The sequence below is a fragment of the Panthera onca genome, chromosome C2 (genome assembly GCF_046562875.1).
Source record: "Panthera onca isolate mPanOnc1 chromosome C2, mPanOnc1 haplotype 2, whole genome shotgun sequence".
Taxonomy (NCBI): Eukaryota; Metazoa; Chordata; class Mammalia; order Carnivora; family Felidae; genus Panthera; species Panthera onca.
The window spans coordinates 157,070,106-157,084,884 of record NC_138347.1 but is presented as its reverse complement, the minus strand read 5'-3'; the positions used below and the strand labels follow the sequence as shown (position 1 = coordinate 157,084,884).

The window sequence follows — 14,779 nt, the reverse complement described above, 5'->3', positions numbered from 1 at the left end:
GAGCTTTGGGTAGAGAAAATGTGACCGTAAAGGCCCAGAGGTAGAAAAGGACTTTTAGGGCTGGCTGGAGCCCAGTGATGCTAGCTAGGGGTAAGTGGAAGGAAGACCATGTATCAGCTGTAGCTGGAAAAATAAGCAGGAAACATGACACGAGGGCCTTGTTGTAAGCTTCGGAGGGGTTTTGATAGACCCCTGGGAGGAGGAAGCATTTTCGGCTGGAGAGAGACGTGGGGAGTCGGGAGTGAAATGATCTAACCCTACCTTGCATTTATTTACTGTTTGAAGAAATAGTCTTGTTCATTTTTTCTCTTTAGTCTGCCTCTTCTCCCTTATGCATGTCTCGGTGTACAGTTTTACATTTCATGCTTTTGTCTCTGGTTTCTTTCAGAATTGCCGTATCTGTACTCTTTTTCTTTTATGTTAATTTTTGAGAGAGACAGAGAGAGCAGGTGAGGGACAGAGGATCTGAAGCAGGCTCTGTGCTCACAGCAGAGAGCCTGACGGGGGGCTCTAACTCACAAACTGGGAGATCATGACCTGAGCTGTGTTTGGACACTGACTGAGCCACCCAAGCGCCCCTCTGTACTCTTGATTTCAGTTTTGGTTGAATTCTTTGACTTGGTTTTCAAGAGAATTAGTTCAGCACACTCAAATCACAAAGTAAAATTATGTCATCAGAGATTTGAGCATATCATTTAGTTTAGGAAGGCCAGAAATGCACATTTTTTTTGTCTGGAGGGTTCTTCAAGTCTGACTTTAATTCTCATGTTACAAAGTAAGTTAGGCAGAATCCCTGAGTACAGTGGAATTCCCTCTGCTGTTATAAGGAAACTGAGTTTACCATTAATCAGATCAAGGCTGGAAGGAGGCAACACCAGCCCTGGAGGAAGGAAAAGGGTGAGGGTTGCAGGCTCCCTGTGATTATGGCTGGGCCTGTTGTTGTCATGGAGCTTTCTAGACTGTCTCCTACGCTGAGATGTAAACACCAACAGTGTTGGTGGCTGTGACTGCAAGTCTGTTTCTCCTTCACTGTGAAAGAACTGTGCATAATTCTGATCTGTCTCATGTGTGCAGGACCTAATGAAGTCTTGGGGTGAAATCACTGTAAAATATTTCCCAGCTTCTCTATTTGAAACAGTTGCTAGGAAAAGAATTGCTCTAGGAGGCTGGCAGTAAAACAAAGCATAGAAATCCGGCTTTGGAATTACCTTGATACTTGGCAATAGGGTAACTTTGAAGTCTGGTTTTTTCTGGGTTTGTAACAGAGCCTTTAGTGAAAAGCAAAGAAGCCCTTTTCTTAGATTGATTTTAAAACGTGTCTGTTTGTGACCACGAGCCCCGGGGCCTTCCCAGAGCTTGACAATGTGCTGATGGTTGTGCAGCTTGGATGGAGGGCGCTCCGAGTCCCGCAGCTGCGCACTGGCTAGGTTCTGGCTCCACCAGAAGCAAGCTTTGTTCCGTGGGGCTCTGCTGTCCCCACACAGAGCGGCCTTTGATGGGCTGCCTTTGACGTGATTTGTTTACGGCAGCCAGAAATGCTTCCTGCATAATGAGAGCAGTTAATCATGGAAACTGGGCTATTCCTGTTTGTGCACTTGCAGCAGTGTCTGTTGTAAACATTAAAAGGTAACGACAAAAGGATGAAGACCTTTTTAAAAGGCACAAATCAGTTAATCCGTCAGATCATGTGATTGCTACTGATTACATGGATATCTTTAGAGAAGCAGAAAATGATTGCTGAACACATGCCTTGTGTTTTGATGATTGCATTAAAAGTCCCCCAGCGGGATGGCGTTTATTGGCTCCCAGAGCTGTTCTTGCATTAAATTCCAGGCAGCCGGGACAGGGAGAAGCATCGTCACCTGTAGGTAACCGCATGTGTGCAGTTAGGGGATAATCTTGATCCCGCTCCGCCGGGTTCCACCAAAGAGGCCAGGGTTTCCGCAAGACCCCAGACTTTTATTTTGAAGTGGAGTAGCAGCTGTTGGCGATCGCGGTGCAGAGCTGCGGCGCGGCCTGGGTCACACAGTGCTCGCTCCGGGTGTCTGCGGCTGCAGGCCGAGCCAGTGGCGCAGGCACCGAGCTGCGTTTGTTTGCTGTGCCGTCCGACCCCGTGGTTCCAAAAGGCTCCCGGGACCCTCCGAATGGCTATGGGAGATGGTGAGTAAGGTCTCTTCTCCTCTTACGCTTGCGTTCTGCACTTCCTTTGAAAGTGACCGTCATTTGCTGTGTGAGAAATACATTTCTCCCCCGAAGAACGAAGGACACTTGCGTGTGTGTGTGTGTGTGTGTGTGTGTGTGCAGTCGTGTGTGCATATGTGCACATGTGTGCTTACTTGCGTGTAGCATTCCTTTCTACTTGATACGTCCGGACAGGATCTAGCAGATGTGACAATTTACCTTGCAGCCCAAGCGAGCTCTCGGGCTCTGGTGGTGGATGTGAAGGGATATCGGAAGGAACACGGAACATATGCAAAACCTTTGAAGAGAGAACACGGCCCTTTGAAGAATGACAGGTTTGGGCAGGGAGCTTTGGTGAGGGAGCCCGTCCTCTCTCCTGCTGGAGATGACAAGGAGAATTCTGTGCTGATAAAGTATTTAAAGAAGCAAAATGGCTTGCCATAGACACTGTTTTAATTACCGTGCTTGTGATTTGTCAGTGTCCCTAGTAAATCGCTCTCTGGAAAATACTTAGTTTTTTACAGGTCCTGTGTAGGGTATAATTTGATTAAAAATTGATTTTCCCAGTGTTTTATTACAGTAAGATTAATTTTGAAAATATTTCTGTAGTGCTTTATAGTGTTCCAAAGCACTTTGATATATATACTTAGTATACATTAACTCCTCAGGTACAGAGCCAAATGAGGTGTCCAGAGTATCTTAGTATTTCCATTTCACAGATTGGGAAACTGAGGCTTGCTGACGTGTTAAGTTCCACATCTAGGCACGGAGAGCGAACCAGAACCGAATCTAGAACCTCAAGTTGTGTTTGGTATTGTCCTTCATAACGCTTCGTACTTGACGGTGTTTCTGTTTGTTTGTTTTTTCCATTATTAAAGCTTTTGTTAAGATGCTTAGAGGTATACCTCATAGTCTCATCCGTACCAGAGATGTGTATGAAGGGGAATTTGAAGTTCCTCCAAAATATTGTGTATGTTTTCCACTGGGTTCTTAAGGAAGACTGGTCTGTATTCAGAAGTTTTAACTCTAACAGTTTTATCCTTCCTTATGACAGTATAATGACTCAAACTGTCAGGAGTTGGTCCCCTTGGGGCCCCGATGTGGGGCTCGAGCCCACGATGAGAAATGGGATGCAAACGTACCAAAATGATGATGTAGGTACATCATCATCAGTCTTTTGAACCGCTATGTACATGTTGATGGAAATACAATAGTATATCTTGTGTTGATATTGCAATGGTTTATGCCAAGAATTTATGTAACTGGTTTATATGTCCTTGTAGAAATAAATAATTTTAACTATGAAGTTTTAAGGCAAAATCCATCAAAATTGATACATTAGTTTCTCATATAACTAAGGACATTGCATGTTTATATATTTATTTATATATTAAACCTTAATTTACAGGCAACTCTAAATGTTGCATTTGATTTGGGCCATATTCAGATTTTATTTCCTTTTTTTTTTTTTCTTTCTTAAACATAGATTCCTTGGCTATTTACTTAATTTTTCTTTTTTCAAGCAATACATAAATACATTCAGACTATTTAGGAATAGTCTGAATTTTTAAAAATCGAAGTAACAGCCTCTTATAAAGCTCGGAGGGTAACTTTCCTGCGCCTCTGGTCTTCAAAACGGAAATACTTTTATTGTATTTTATTAAAGTAATACACCTTTATTTGGAAATAGGAAGTCTAGGGGGGTGCCTGCCTTGCTCTGGGTCTTGATCTTGGTGTCGTGAATCTGAGTGCCACATTGGGCATAGAGTTTACTTTAAAAGTTTTTAAATTTATTTTAAAAATTAAAATAAAGGGGCACGTGGGTGGCTCAGTCAGTTAAGTGTCTGACCCTTAATTTCGGCTCAGGTCAGGATCTCACGGTTCGGTTCGTGAGTTCAAGGCGGGTCCACCCCCCACCCCCCCATTGGGCTCTGCACTAATAGCTTGGGATCCTCTCTCCCTCTCTCTTTGCCCCTCTCCAGCTTGTGTTTGTGCGCTTGCATTCTCTCTCTCTCTCTCTCTCTCTCTCTCTCTCACTCAATATAAACTTAAAAACATAAATCAAAATGGGAAATCTAAACAGTATGTAACAGGTTATCTAGGGATCTGTAGTTCTTAACAGTTCTGCGTTTACTCCTCTGCATGTTAGTCTTTTTCACATATAGTGCGCTTGTACCATACGGGTACCACGTGAACATGAATAGCAAATGGTTTATGCTCTTCCTGAGCTGGGTTTCTTATTCTTTCAAGTAACGGCAATATCTTCTTTTCAAAATTCAGGCAACACAGATAAAGGCAGATTCCCCTCAGAACCACCTCAAGCCTAGGCGTAGAAGGAGGTGAACCATTAGTATGGTGTTTGTCTTCGCATACCTTTTACTGTGCCTCACCTGCATATTAAGAAGCAAAATGAATGGTTTTGTTTGGACTCTGTCCACGTAAACGATACTATTCTGAAAGGATTTTCGCCGTTTGCGGTGTCTACTCAGTGTGACATAGGGTTTTGTGTTCTTTTTAATGTCCTCGTGTAAACTGTCTTGTTGTTTGAACTGTTGCATGATATTGCGTAGTATGGATGAATCCTGACCATTTTTTCTTTTAAAGAACTTTAGGTTGTTTGATCATATATAATTTCTCTAAATGATTCTGAAGCAGCTTTCTATAAATCATATGTATGTATACATACACACATATGTTTCTTAAAATACTATAGAGCAGAATTTCTGGACCTAGGTTTGTATTCATTTCAAATTGTGTTAGTTACAGCTATAATATCCTCCAAAAGAGGCTTTACTACTTACATTCTCACCATCAGTGCTTGCTGTCCTACATTCTTTTCAGTTCTTGCTGTTACTATTTTTTTTTAATTTTTTAATGTTTATTTTATTTTTGAGAGAGAGAGCGAGTGAGCATGAGTGGGGGAGGGGCAGAAAGAAAGGGAGACACAGAACCTGAAGCAGGCTGCACAGAGCCCGATGTGGGGCTCGAGCCCACGAACGGCGAGGTCATGACCTGAGCTGAAGTCAGACGCTTAGCCCATCAGCCACCCAGGCGCCCCTCGCTATTGTTACTATTTTTAAAATTTGCCTATCAAATGGATGAAAAATATCTCATCCTTTTAAAAGCATCTCTGCTGTCTAATAAGGTTGATCAAGATGTTTGGTTATTTGTATTTCCTCTTCTATGGATTGCATTCTGGCATCCTTCGCCAACTTTTTGGTTATTCTACTTTGTTGTTTTTGATAGTTCTCTTTCCATATTCTGGTCATCAATCGGTTGTCTATTAAATATATGTTACATAAGCCTAACTTCAAGGCTATATGAAAGATTTTATTGGCAGTTTTATTAACAGGCAAACTAAGATTTTCGAAATACTATAATGACTATCAAGCAAAGAGCTGTTGAGGGTGGCTCTTACGTGCCTTTCTGTTTAGTTTTCTTTATCCTAATCCAGGAATATAAAACCAAGTAGTCAGATGATTGTGAAGTAACTCCGGGCAGTCAAACCACATAGAGTTAAAAACCTGTAGGATTATTATGTGGCACTGGGCCCTGCAATCTGCCTCAAAAGCTCATGAGAGGAATTTGGCCTTTTGTTATGCTGCAGAATGGCTGGAAAGAAATAAGGTTTTGTTGCAAACGGACTGTTTCTACACTTAACAACATTTCAACACAGTCTATTCTGCCAAACATGAATCTTTTAAAAAACCATATACAAGTAATGATACAACCTTGACTTTACTAGAGGTAAGCCTTCTGGACCACTCCAAACTGACGTATCAGTACTGATTTCGTGGGTAGGGAACAATAGCAAGAACCAGTGCTGGATAGATCAGGCCTCTCCTGTACCTTTGAATATTCTGTGCTAGAATTGGGTAATACAAATCACTGAAAGAAAGCAACCCTTTAACTCACTGGCAAAAGGGCCACACTTGTTTTCTAGGAGCAGTGATAACGGGGAAAACAAAGAGTCAGTAGGGAGAAGAAGTAAGTTACAAGGGATAAAAGATTGGACATTCGGCAAGATGGGCAGTAGCACTGGGTACGAAGATCGAAAATCTTAGCCTTCTTGAAACAGACTCCATTTACCCGTCTGGATGCAAGGGCTTGGGCCCCAGTAGCAACATACCCTCCAGCATGATGTTGCTGATGAACCCGAATCTTCAAGAAAAGGCTTACATCTTTTTTTTTTTTTTTTTTTGTGCATGTAGAATGTATAGTTGATGTTCTCGACAGCTAATATGACCAACTGAAGTGCTCTTGGAAATTTACCCAACGTGGTTTTTATAACGGATATAAATAAACCTTAATTTGAGCCTCATTTATTATATACTTGATATTATGATTATCATGAAATATGTTGTTTTTAATTTTATTAATAACGAGTGATGGTTTAAATTGTGTTTGCCCCTTCATTGAACTATCAAAGGTCTTAAAGTTTCTATGGGCTTCTTTAAAGAAAAGGGTGTAAGACTTCAAGTAGGCTTTTTAACTAGTGAGTTAATGCCTACCTAGAAATTCTAAGAGACTTTATCAAATTTCGTTTCTTTCCAACTTTATATAAGATGGACTTTATTTTTTATAAATAAAATTGTTAACAATTTAAAATGAACTGTGCTGCTGAAAACATAGCATCATTATGTGAATATTAAAATTTGGCTGTTTTATTTTGAAGCACTTGGAGTTTTAATTTCTAGTCATTTTACTGAAAGTTTCTGTTTTCGTTTAAATTGAGTATATTTTAAATGTTTACTATTTGATTATTTTTACTTCTGAACACTTGTCATTTTCTTTAACTATGAGAAATCTTCTATTATTTTCTTTTGGTAAGTTTCTCCCCTTCATTAGCTTTAGTCTCTCCTTATGGAATTGTTAACCCATCAGATATATGTTGAACCTCCTGTGTTGATTCACTGTCCTTTATTTTGTCTCCTCTATTAAGTTTTATGGCTTTCTCTTTTACTTTGTATTCTAGGAGTTCTCCTTGACTTTCTCATTTAATCCTTCTATTAAATTTTACTTTTAACAAATAAAAGTTAATATGGCTAAACCTTTTCCCCTTTTCTGGTGGTTCTGTTTTTACAGGTGTGTGTGTGTGTGCATGCACACGCGCACATGTGCACATAGGCACACACACGTGCGTGTATAAACATGCACACTTATATATAAAATATTGAGCTTTCTGAGTTGGGCGTGGGAAGAGCTAAATGATGAAATCATTTCATAGATTTTCAGTGGTTCCTTGCAAATCATTCCTGTATTTGCTGACTTAGAGATTGTCACTCCTGTCATTCTACAAGGTGGGTCAGATGAGTTCTCATTGCTGTCTCAGTCTGCTTCTGAGAATTATGAGTTGCAGCTTTACTGTGGTTTTATTCTTCAAAAACTTTCTATCTTTTAATTTTCATTTTATAAGAATTTGTTGCTCTCTTTCGGGTGCTGATTTCACATACTTTGCCCTGCCTCATTTTCTGTGGTCTTATGATGGTGCTTATAATTTTATTAGGGTTCCATCACAGGCTTTTAAACAAGAGGGGCGCCTGGGTGGCTCAGTCGGTTGAGCGTCCGACTTCAGCTCAGGTCACGATCTCGCGGTCCGTGGGTTCGAGCCCCGCGTCGGGCTCTGGGCTGATGGCCCGGAGCCTGGAGCCTGCTTCCGATTCTGTGTCTCCCTCTCTCTCTGCCCCTCCCCCGTTCATGCTCTGTCTCTCTCTGTCTCAAAAATAAATAAATATTAACAAAAAAATTAAAAAAAAAATAAAATAAAATAAACAAGAGAGCAAAGTGATTCAAATTACCATAGTTCTTTTAAGGAAGTATTTCAAACATGCCTAAAAATAGAGAACGTTGTGCCAAACCTTCATTGCCGCCTACTATCCTGCTTCAAGAAATTATCAATACATAACCAATCTTTATTCATCTGTATCCCTCCTATCATCCCCTGGCCTTACCTCTCATGCTGGCCTGGGGTATGTGTGTGGACACGCACGCATGCACACACACACACACACACACAGTAACGTGTCTTTTTAAAAGACAATTAGAGTACTTTAGAAAAGACAGGTTTTGTTTGTTACCAGGAAATATTTCATTGACAACCAGTTTTCACATCTAAAAAGTTAACCCTTAGTGTCAAATATTCAGTGTTCAGATTTTACTCAGTTGCTTCCTAAATATCTTTTTACAGTTTGAATATGGATTCAAACAAGGTTCACCATTGTAATTGGTTGATATATCACTTAAGGCTCTGTTCATCTACAGCAGTTGTCTCACTTTTTCTTCTCTTGCCACTTTTTTGTTGAACAAGAAAACATCTATCAGGTAAAGTTTTCCCATCTGCCAGATTTTGACGATTACATTGCCGTGTTGGTTTTATGTTACGGTTTTTTAAGGTTTTTATGGCCCCTTTATTTCCTAAAAATTGAAAATTCTGCTAATGGTTTGATCAGAATCAGGTCTAATTTTTTTGTTTGTTTTTTTGTGGGGGGTTGACACATCTCGGGGGCGGCGGGGACACGAGTGAGTGGCAGAGAGAGAGAGAGAATCCCATGAAGGGCAGAGAGGGAAAGGGGCAGGGAGAGAGAGAGAGAGCGAGCGTGAGAGCATGGTTCACCCTATTTGGGTTGGACTTACCTGATGCAGGGCTGGAGCTCACCCAATGCAGGGCTCAAGCTCATGAACCACAGGTGAGATCATAACCTGGGCCGAAGTCAGATGCTTAACTGACTGAGCCACCCAGGTGCCACTGGACACATATTTTTATAGATGGTATTGTGTATTTTGTCAGAAGCTATCCAGTGCCTGATTGTCTTTTTTTGTGTGTGATATTAATATACAACAGTGGGTTTAGGTGTTATCAGCCTGATCTATTCTTAAAAAGTTCCCCAGCAGCCTTTCACTTAACAGTTTCAGCAGCCACTGGTCCCAATTACATTTTTAGATGATCCCATTGTTTACTTTGGGGTTTGGAAAGTTAAGAATGGAATCAGGCAAACCAGTTAAGAAGTTGTTGCAGCAGTGTAGGCAGAGGTGATACTGGTCTGGTCTTAGATTAGGAGGGGCAGCAGAAATAAAGAGAAATAGGTGAATTTGAGATATAACTTGGAGTTATGTACAAGAACTGTTGATAAAGGAAGGCAGAGAACTCGGAATGGGGCTCCTATATTGTGAGCTTGAGCAGCTAAGTAGATGGTGATTTCATTTACTGGGATAGAAGTAGACTTCAGGACAACAGGTTTGGAGATGGTGTTGGTGTTAAGGTATATATGTCAAGTTAGAGATGCCTTTGAGATATCCGTGGGGGAGGTGTTTAGTAGGGCAGCTGAATATCTACGTCTGGTATTCAGAGACGGTATAGGCTAGAGACAAATAGCTCAGGGTTGTCATCATATGGAAGGTGTTTTAAACTATTGAGAATGGATGAAGGCATTTAGAAAGTGTGTAATCTGGAGAGAAGGAAGATACTCAACATTTAGTGATTGGATAAAGGAGGAAGAGACTGAGCCAGCGGGACCTGTGAGGTCAGAGGAAAGCCAAGGAAAGTATTCTATTGTAAAAGCACAATGGGGGGGGCACCTGGGTGGCTCGGTCGGTTGAGCGACCGACTTCGGCTCAGGTCATGATCTCCCAGCTTGTGGGTTCGAGCCCCACGTTGGGCCCTGTGCTGACACCTCAGCCTGGAGCCTGCTTCAGATTCTGTGGCTCCTTCTCTCTCTCTGCCCCATCCCCGCTCACGCTTTGTCTCACTCTGTTTCTCAAAAATAAATAAATGTAAAAAATAAATTTAAAAAAAGCACAATGGGGAATGCAAATGATCCCACGTGTTTGAGTTTGAGGACGCTGTAGTACCATCTTCTAGTGATGATTGTTTCCTAATCTCAGTTACTGATTTAGCTGTTCGATATAACCATGGTCATTGTTAGACAGGTAAGAGGGTGAGACTATTCAGGAATCCAGAGTCTTCCTGCTCATTGTTTTAATTAGAATAAGGAAGGATATAGCTTCAAGAGAAAAGAGGAACTTTGGTATAAGAAACCAATATGAAACACTGTATTTGTGCATGAAAATGGTGGCATTGTGGGTTTTTTCTGAACTGGTTGGTTTACTGAAGAAAAGCCACACAAAGTGAATTTTTTTAAAGGAGATACGGTATACAATTTTGGCTTGATCTTCTGTTTGTCATGTAAGGATGGAGCAGTTTTTTATCCTTTAAATGAATTCAGAGGCAGAAATTTCAGGTGTTGGAATACATGCACCCATAAAAGTGAAGTGGAAAGTTTGAATAGCCATTTGAATACATGGCTTTCCTTAGAAGGGAAAAAGAAAAAAAAGGAAGGAATCTGATAATGGTAATATAAGTTTACAATTTCTTATCTGAAACGTTGGGGACGAGCTATGTTTTGGAATTCTGCGTATGTCAGATTTTAGAAAAGCAACGATCATAAACCATTATATCACACAAAAACTCCAGCTGTGTTCTGGGCTGTACCTCGTAGTCAAGCATGTTAATATTTTTGCAGTTAAGTATATGCAAATTCACAATGAGTAAAATAAAGACAAAAAAACAGCTTCATGTCAGTTCACATGTTGTGCCATAAACTGAGTTCAAATCAGCTTAGATTTTGCTACCAAATGAATTTAAAAAGAAAAAACAATTTAAAGAAGAGTTAATAACCTATTCTTCTCCAACTATTCCAAAAAAATAGAAGAGGAAGGAAAGCTTCCAAATCTGTTCTAAGAGGCCAGCATTACCCTGATACTAAAACCCAGATAAGGACCTACAAAAAAAGAGAACTACAGGCCGACATCTCTGATTAACATAGATGCAAAAATCCTCAACAAAATGTTAGCAAATCAGATTCAGCAGTAAATTAAAAATCATTCACATGATCAAGTGGGATTTATTCCTGGGATGTAAGAGTAGTTCAGTATTCACAAATCAGTCAATGTGTACATCACATCAACAAGAAAGAGGTCAAAAACCATATGATCATTTCAATAGGCACAGAAAAAGCATTTGACAAAGTACAACATCCATTTCTCATAAAACTCTCGACAAAGCAGGTTTAGAAGGAACATACCTCAATATAATAAAGGGCATATACGAAAAACTCACCCCTAACATCGTATTCAGTGGTGAAAAACAGAGCTTTCCCCCAAAACTCTGGAACAAGACAAGGATGTCCACTCTCACCACTTTTAGTCAACATAGTACTGGCAGTCCAAGAAAAAGAGGTAAAAGGCATGCAGACTGGTAAGGAAAAAGTCAACTTTCACTGTTTGCAGATGACATCATATTATATAGAGAAAACCTGAAAGACTCCATAACACTGCTAAAACTGATAAGTGAATTCATTAAGGTCACAGGATACAAAATCAATGTACAGAAATCCGTTGCATTTGCATACACTACAAATGAAGCAGCAAGAAAAGAAATTAAGAAAACAATCCCATTTACAGTTGCACCAAAAATAATAAAGTATCTAGGAATAAACTAAGACAAAAGGCCTGTACGGCGAAAACTATAGAACAGTGATGAAAGAAAGTGAAGACGGCACAAATGGAAAGATAGTCCATGCTCGTGGATTGGAAGAACAGATACTAAAACATGTATACTACCCAAAGCCATGTACACATTTAACGCAATCCCTATCAAAATACCAATTGCATTTTTCACAGAAGGTGAACAAACCATCCTAAAATTGGTATGGAACCACAAAAAACCCTTAATAGCTAAAGCAGTCTTGGAAAAGAAGACCAGAACTTGAGGTATCACAGTCTCAGATTTTAAGATCTACTACAAAGCTGTAGTGATATAAACTGTGGCACTGGTACAGAAATAGACACGTAAATGAGTGGAACAGAATGGAGAGCCCACTGACTCTTGATTTCGGCTCAGGTCATGATCTCACTCACAGTCATGAGAATTGAGCCCTGCATTGGGCTCTGCACTGGGCATGGAACATGCTTAAGATTCTTTCCCTCTCCATCTGCCCCTCCCCTGCGCTCGTGCTCTCTGTCTCAGTCTCCGTCTCTCTCTCGAAAAAAAAACAAAAAACAAAACCAGAAGTCCATGATTATATAGTCCGTTAATTTTTGATGAAGGAGGCAAGTAAATGCAGTGGGAAAAAGACCATCTCCTCAACAAATGATGTTGGGATAACTAGACAGCTACATGCAAAAGAATGAAACTGGACCGCTTTCATATACCATGCACAAAAATAAACTCAAATGGAATAAGGACCTAAGTGTGAGACCTGAAACCATAAAAATCCTAGAAAAGCACGGGCAGTAATTTCTCTGACATTGGCCATAGCAGCTTTTTTCTCAGTATGTTTCCTAAGGCAAGGAAAACAAAAGCAAAAATAAACTGTTGGGACTACACCAAAATGAGGTTTCTGCAGAGCTAAGGAAACAGCTAAAGCTAAAAGACAACCTACAGAATGGGAGAATATCTTTGCAAAAGACATATCCGATAAAGGATTAGTATCTGAAGTATGTAAAGAACTAATACAACTCATCACCAAAAAAACACAAATAATTTAATTAAAAGTGGGCAGAAGACGTGAGCAGACATTTCTCCAAAGAAAATACCCAAATGGCCAACAGATACATGAAAAGATGCTCAGATGCTCAACCTCCTCATCAGGAAAATGGAAATCAAAACCACAATGAAATATCTCCTCATACCTGTCAAAATGGTTAAAATCAAAAACACAAGAAACAACAGGTATTGGCAAGGAAGTGGAGAAAAAGAAGCCATCTTGCACTGTTGATTGGAATGCAAGCTGGTGCAGCCACTGTGGAAAACAGTATTTTTGGTTTCTCGAAAAAATGAAAAATAGATCCAGTAATTCCACTACTGGGTATTTACCCAAAGAAGATGAAAACACTAATTCAAAAAGATACACGCGCCTTTATGTTTATAGCAGCGTTATTTATAATAGCCAGATTATGGAAGCAGCCAAGTGTCCAATGACAGATAAATGGATAAAGAAGATGTGGGTATGTGTGTGTGTATAAACACGCATACATAACGAGTATTACTCAGCCATAAGGAAGAATGAACTCTTGCCATTTGCAACAGCATGGATGGATCTGGAGAGTATAGTGCTAAGTGACATGAGTCAGAGAAAGACCAATGCCATGTGATTTCAGTGCTGTGAGGAATTTAAGAAACAGGAACAAAGAAAAAACAGAGACAGACCGAGAAATAGACTCTTAAGTGTGGAGAACAAACTGACGGTTACCAGAGGGGAAGAGGAGGATGAAATAGGTACAGGGTGTTAAAAGTACACTTACCGCGGTAAGCACTGAGTAATGTATAGGAGTGTTGGATCACGATGCTGTACTCCTGAAACTGATACAACGCTGTATGTTAACTACACTGGAATTAAAAAAACAACACGCTAAAGCTGGACTTTTAGAACTTCCTGGCTTTCAGGCATTGCAGTTAAGGGATTGTGGGCCTGTAATCTCTCCGTGCTTGCTGAGAACAGTACCCTGGTGTTAGATGAAGGCAACAAAAGGTAGAGCCTTATTCTGCTTGGGCTGCTTTTTATTTCTGCCTACCTGTCCTCTCCCCCACCCTTCCTCCTCCTCACTTCCCTCCCCTTCTTCATTCTATTACCATCTCTTCTTCCTCCCCCATCTATTATCCCTTTTTCTTCTACTCTTACCACTACTCTTTTTCTCTCATTTTCCATTTCAATCCTACACATACCCATTGCAACCTGCTACTTTATTAGTTTTTATCTTCTAGTACTTTTAAATTCTTCCTCTTGATAATGTTCGGCACTAAACTATACCAGTGTCTTTTTGGAGTGAGAGCAAAGGTGTCAAAGTAATCATGCTTTCTGTAGTTGATCCTTTTTTATTTATTCAGTAAATATCAAAGCACCTACTATATGTAGCCCAGGTGATTTTTTCTTTTTGATTTATCTTCTAGTTCAGTTGAGCTGTGTCTAATCTGTCATGCCTGCCCACTGAGTTTAAATTTCAGTTATTGTATTTTTATTTCTAGAAGTTCTGTTTGGTTGCTTTTAAAAATCTGTCACTTTTTGAACTTCCTAAAAGATCCCTGAAATTATTTTCAAGCTTTTCTAATAAAGCTTTCAAGTATAGGCATTTTATGGTCTGTGCTTGATAATTTTAGGATTTTTAGTGGATCTGTTCCTATTGTCTATTTCTGCTTATTCTTGCTCACGGTGTCTTGTGTCCTGCCATGCCAAGTGACCTTTCGAAAATGATTTGTGCACATAATGCGAGGCCAGAGACTTTATTCCAGGAAAATTTTGCATTTGCCTTGGCTGTTGCTTGGGAGTAGGAGCACTCCCAATGTGAGCCAACTAAGTTTGAGGGCTGGAGAGTCTTGACGGTCTAAGCGATTCACCTTAATGAAGTACTCCATTTGATTTGCTTCTCTATTGCTCTCCTTTGAGAGTCATTGGAACAGAATAAAAGACTGTAAGAAGATAAGGGCTTACTTATCATTCACTTTAACCTTGAGGGTATAGTCATTTGGTAAACCAGCTTTTGATGGGAAGAGTCTCCTATTAGAATCTGTATCTTTTTTATGTGGATTTTCAAATTCTATTTC

At 40.0% G+C, this 14,779-nt stretch overlaps 1 protein-coding gene and 1 long non-coding RNA gene across 37 annotated transcripts in view; one reads left to right on the top strand and one right to left on the bottom strand.

The window, feature by feature from the left end:
• CLASP2 (cytoplasmic linker associated protein 2) overlaps nt 1-14,779 on the top strand; it is a 180,418-nt gene that overhangs the window by 37,771 nt on the left and 127,868 nt on the right. Inside the window, exon 1 of one of the 34 annotated variants that reach the window (XM_060638124.3) lies at nt 1,545-2,160. The exons of the other annotated variants lie outside the window; for them this stretch is intronic. Within the exon in view, the coding sequence (XP_060494107.1) occupies nt 2,145-2,160 (16 nt within the window). The 5' untranslated portion in view covers nt 1,545-2,144. Of the gene's footprint in view, nt 1-1,544; nt 2,161-14,779 lie in introns of those variants that run through there. 34 annotated transcript variants of the gene reach the window in all.
• Nucleotides 1-14,779, bottom strand: part of LOC132682864 (uncharacterized) — a 79,560-nt gene that overhangs the window by 53,952 nt on the left and 10,829 nt on the right. The window contains exon 3 of one of the 3 annotated variants that reach the window (XR_013549963.1): nt 13,483-13,540. The exons of the other annotated variants lie outside the window; for them this stretch is intronic. This is a non-coding gene — a long non-coding RNA (uncharacterized LOC132682864). The remainder of the gene's footprint in view (nt 1-13,482; nt 13,541-14,779) is intronic. 3 annotated transcript variants of the gene reach the window in all.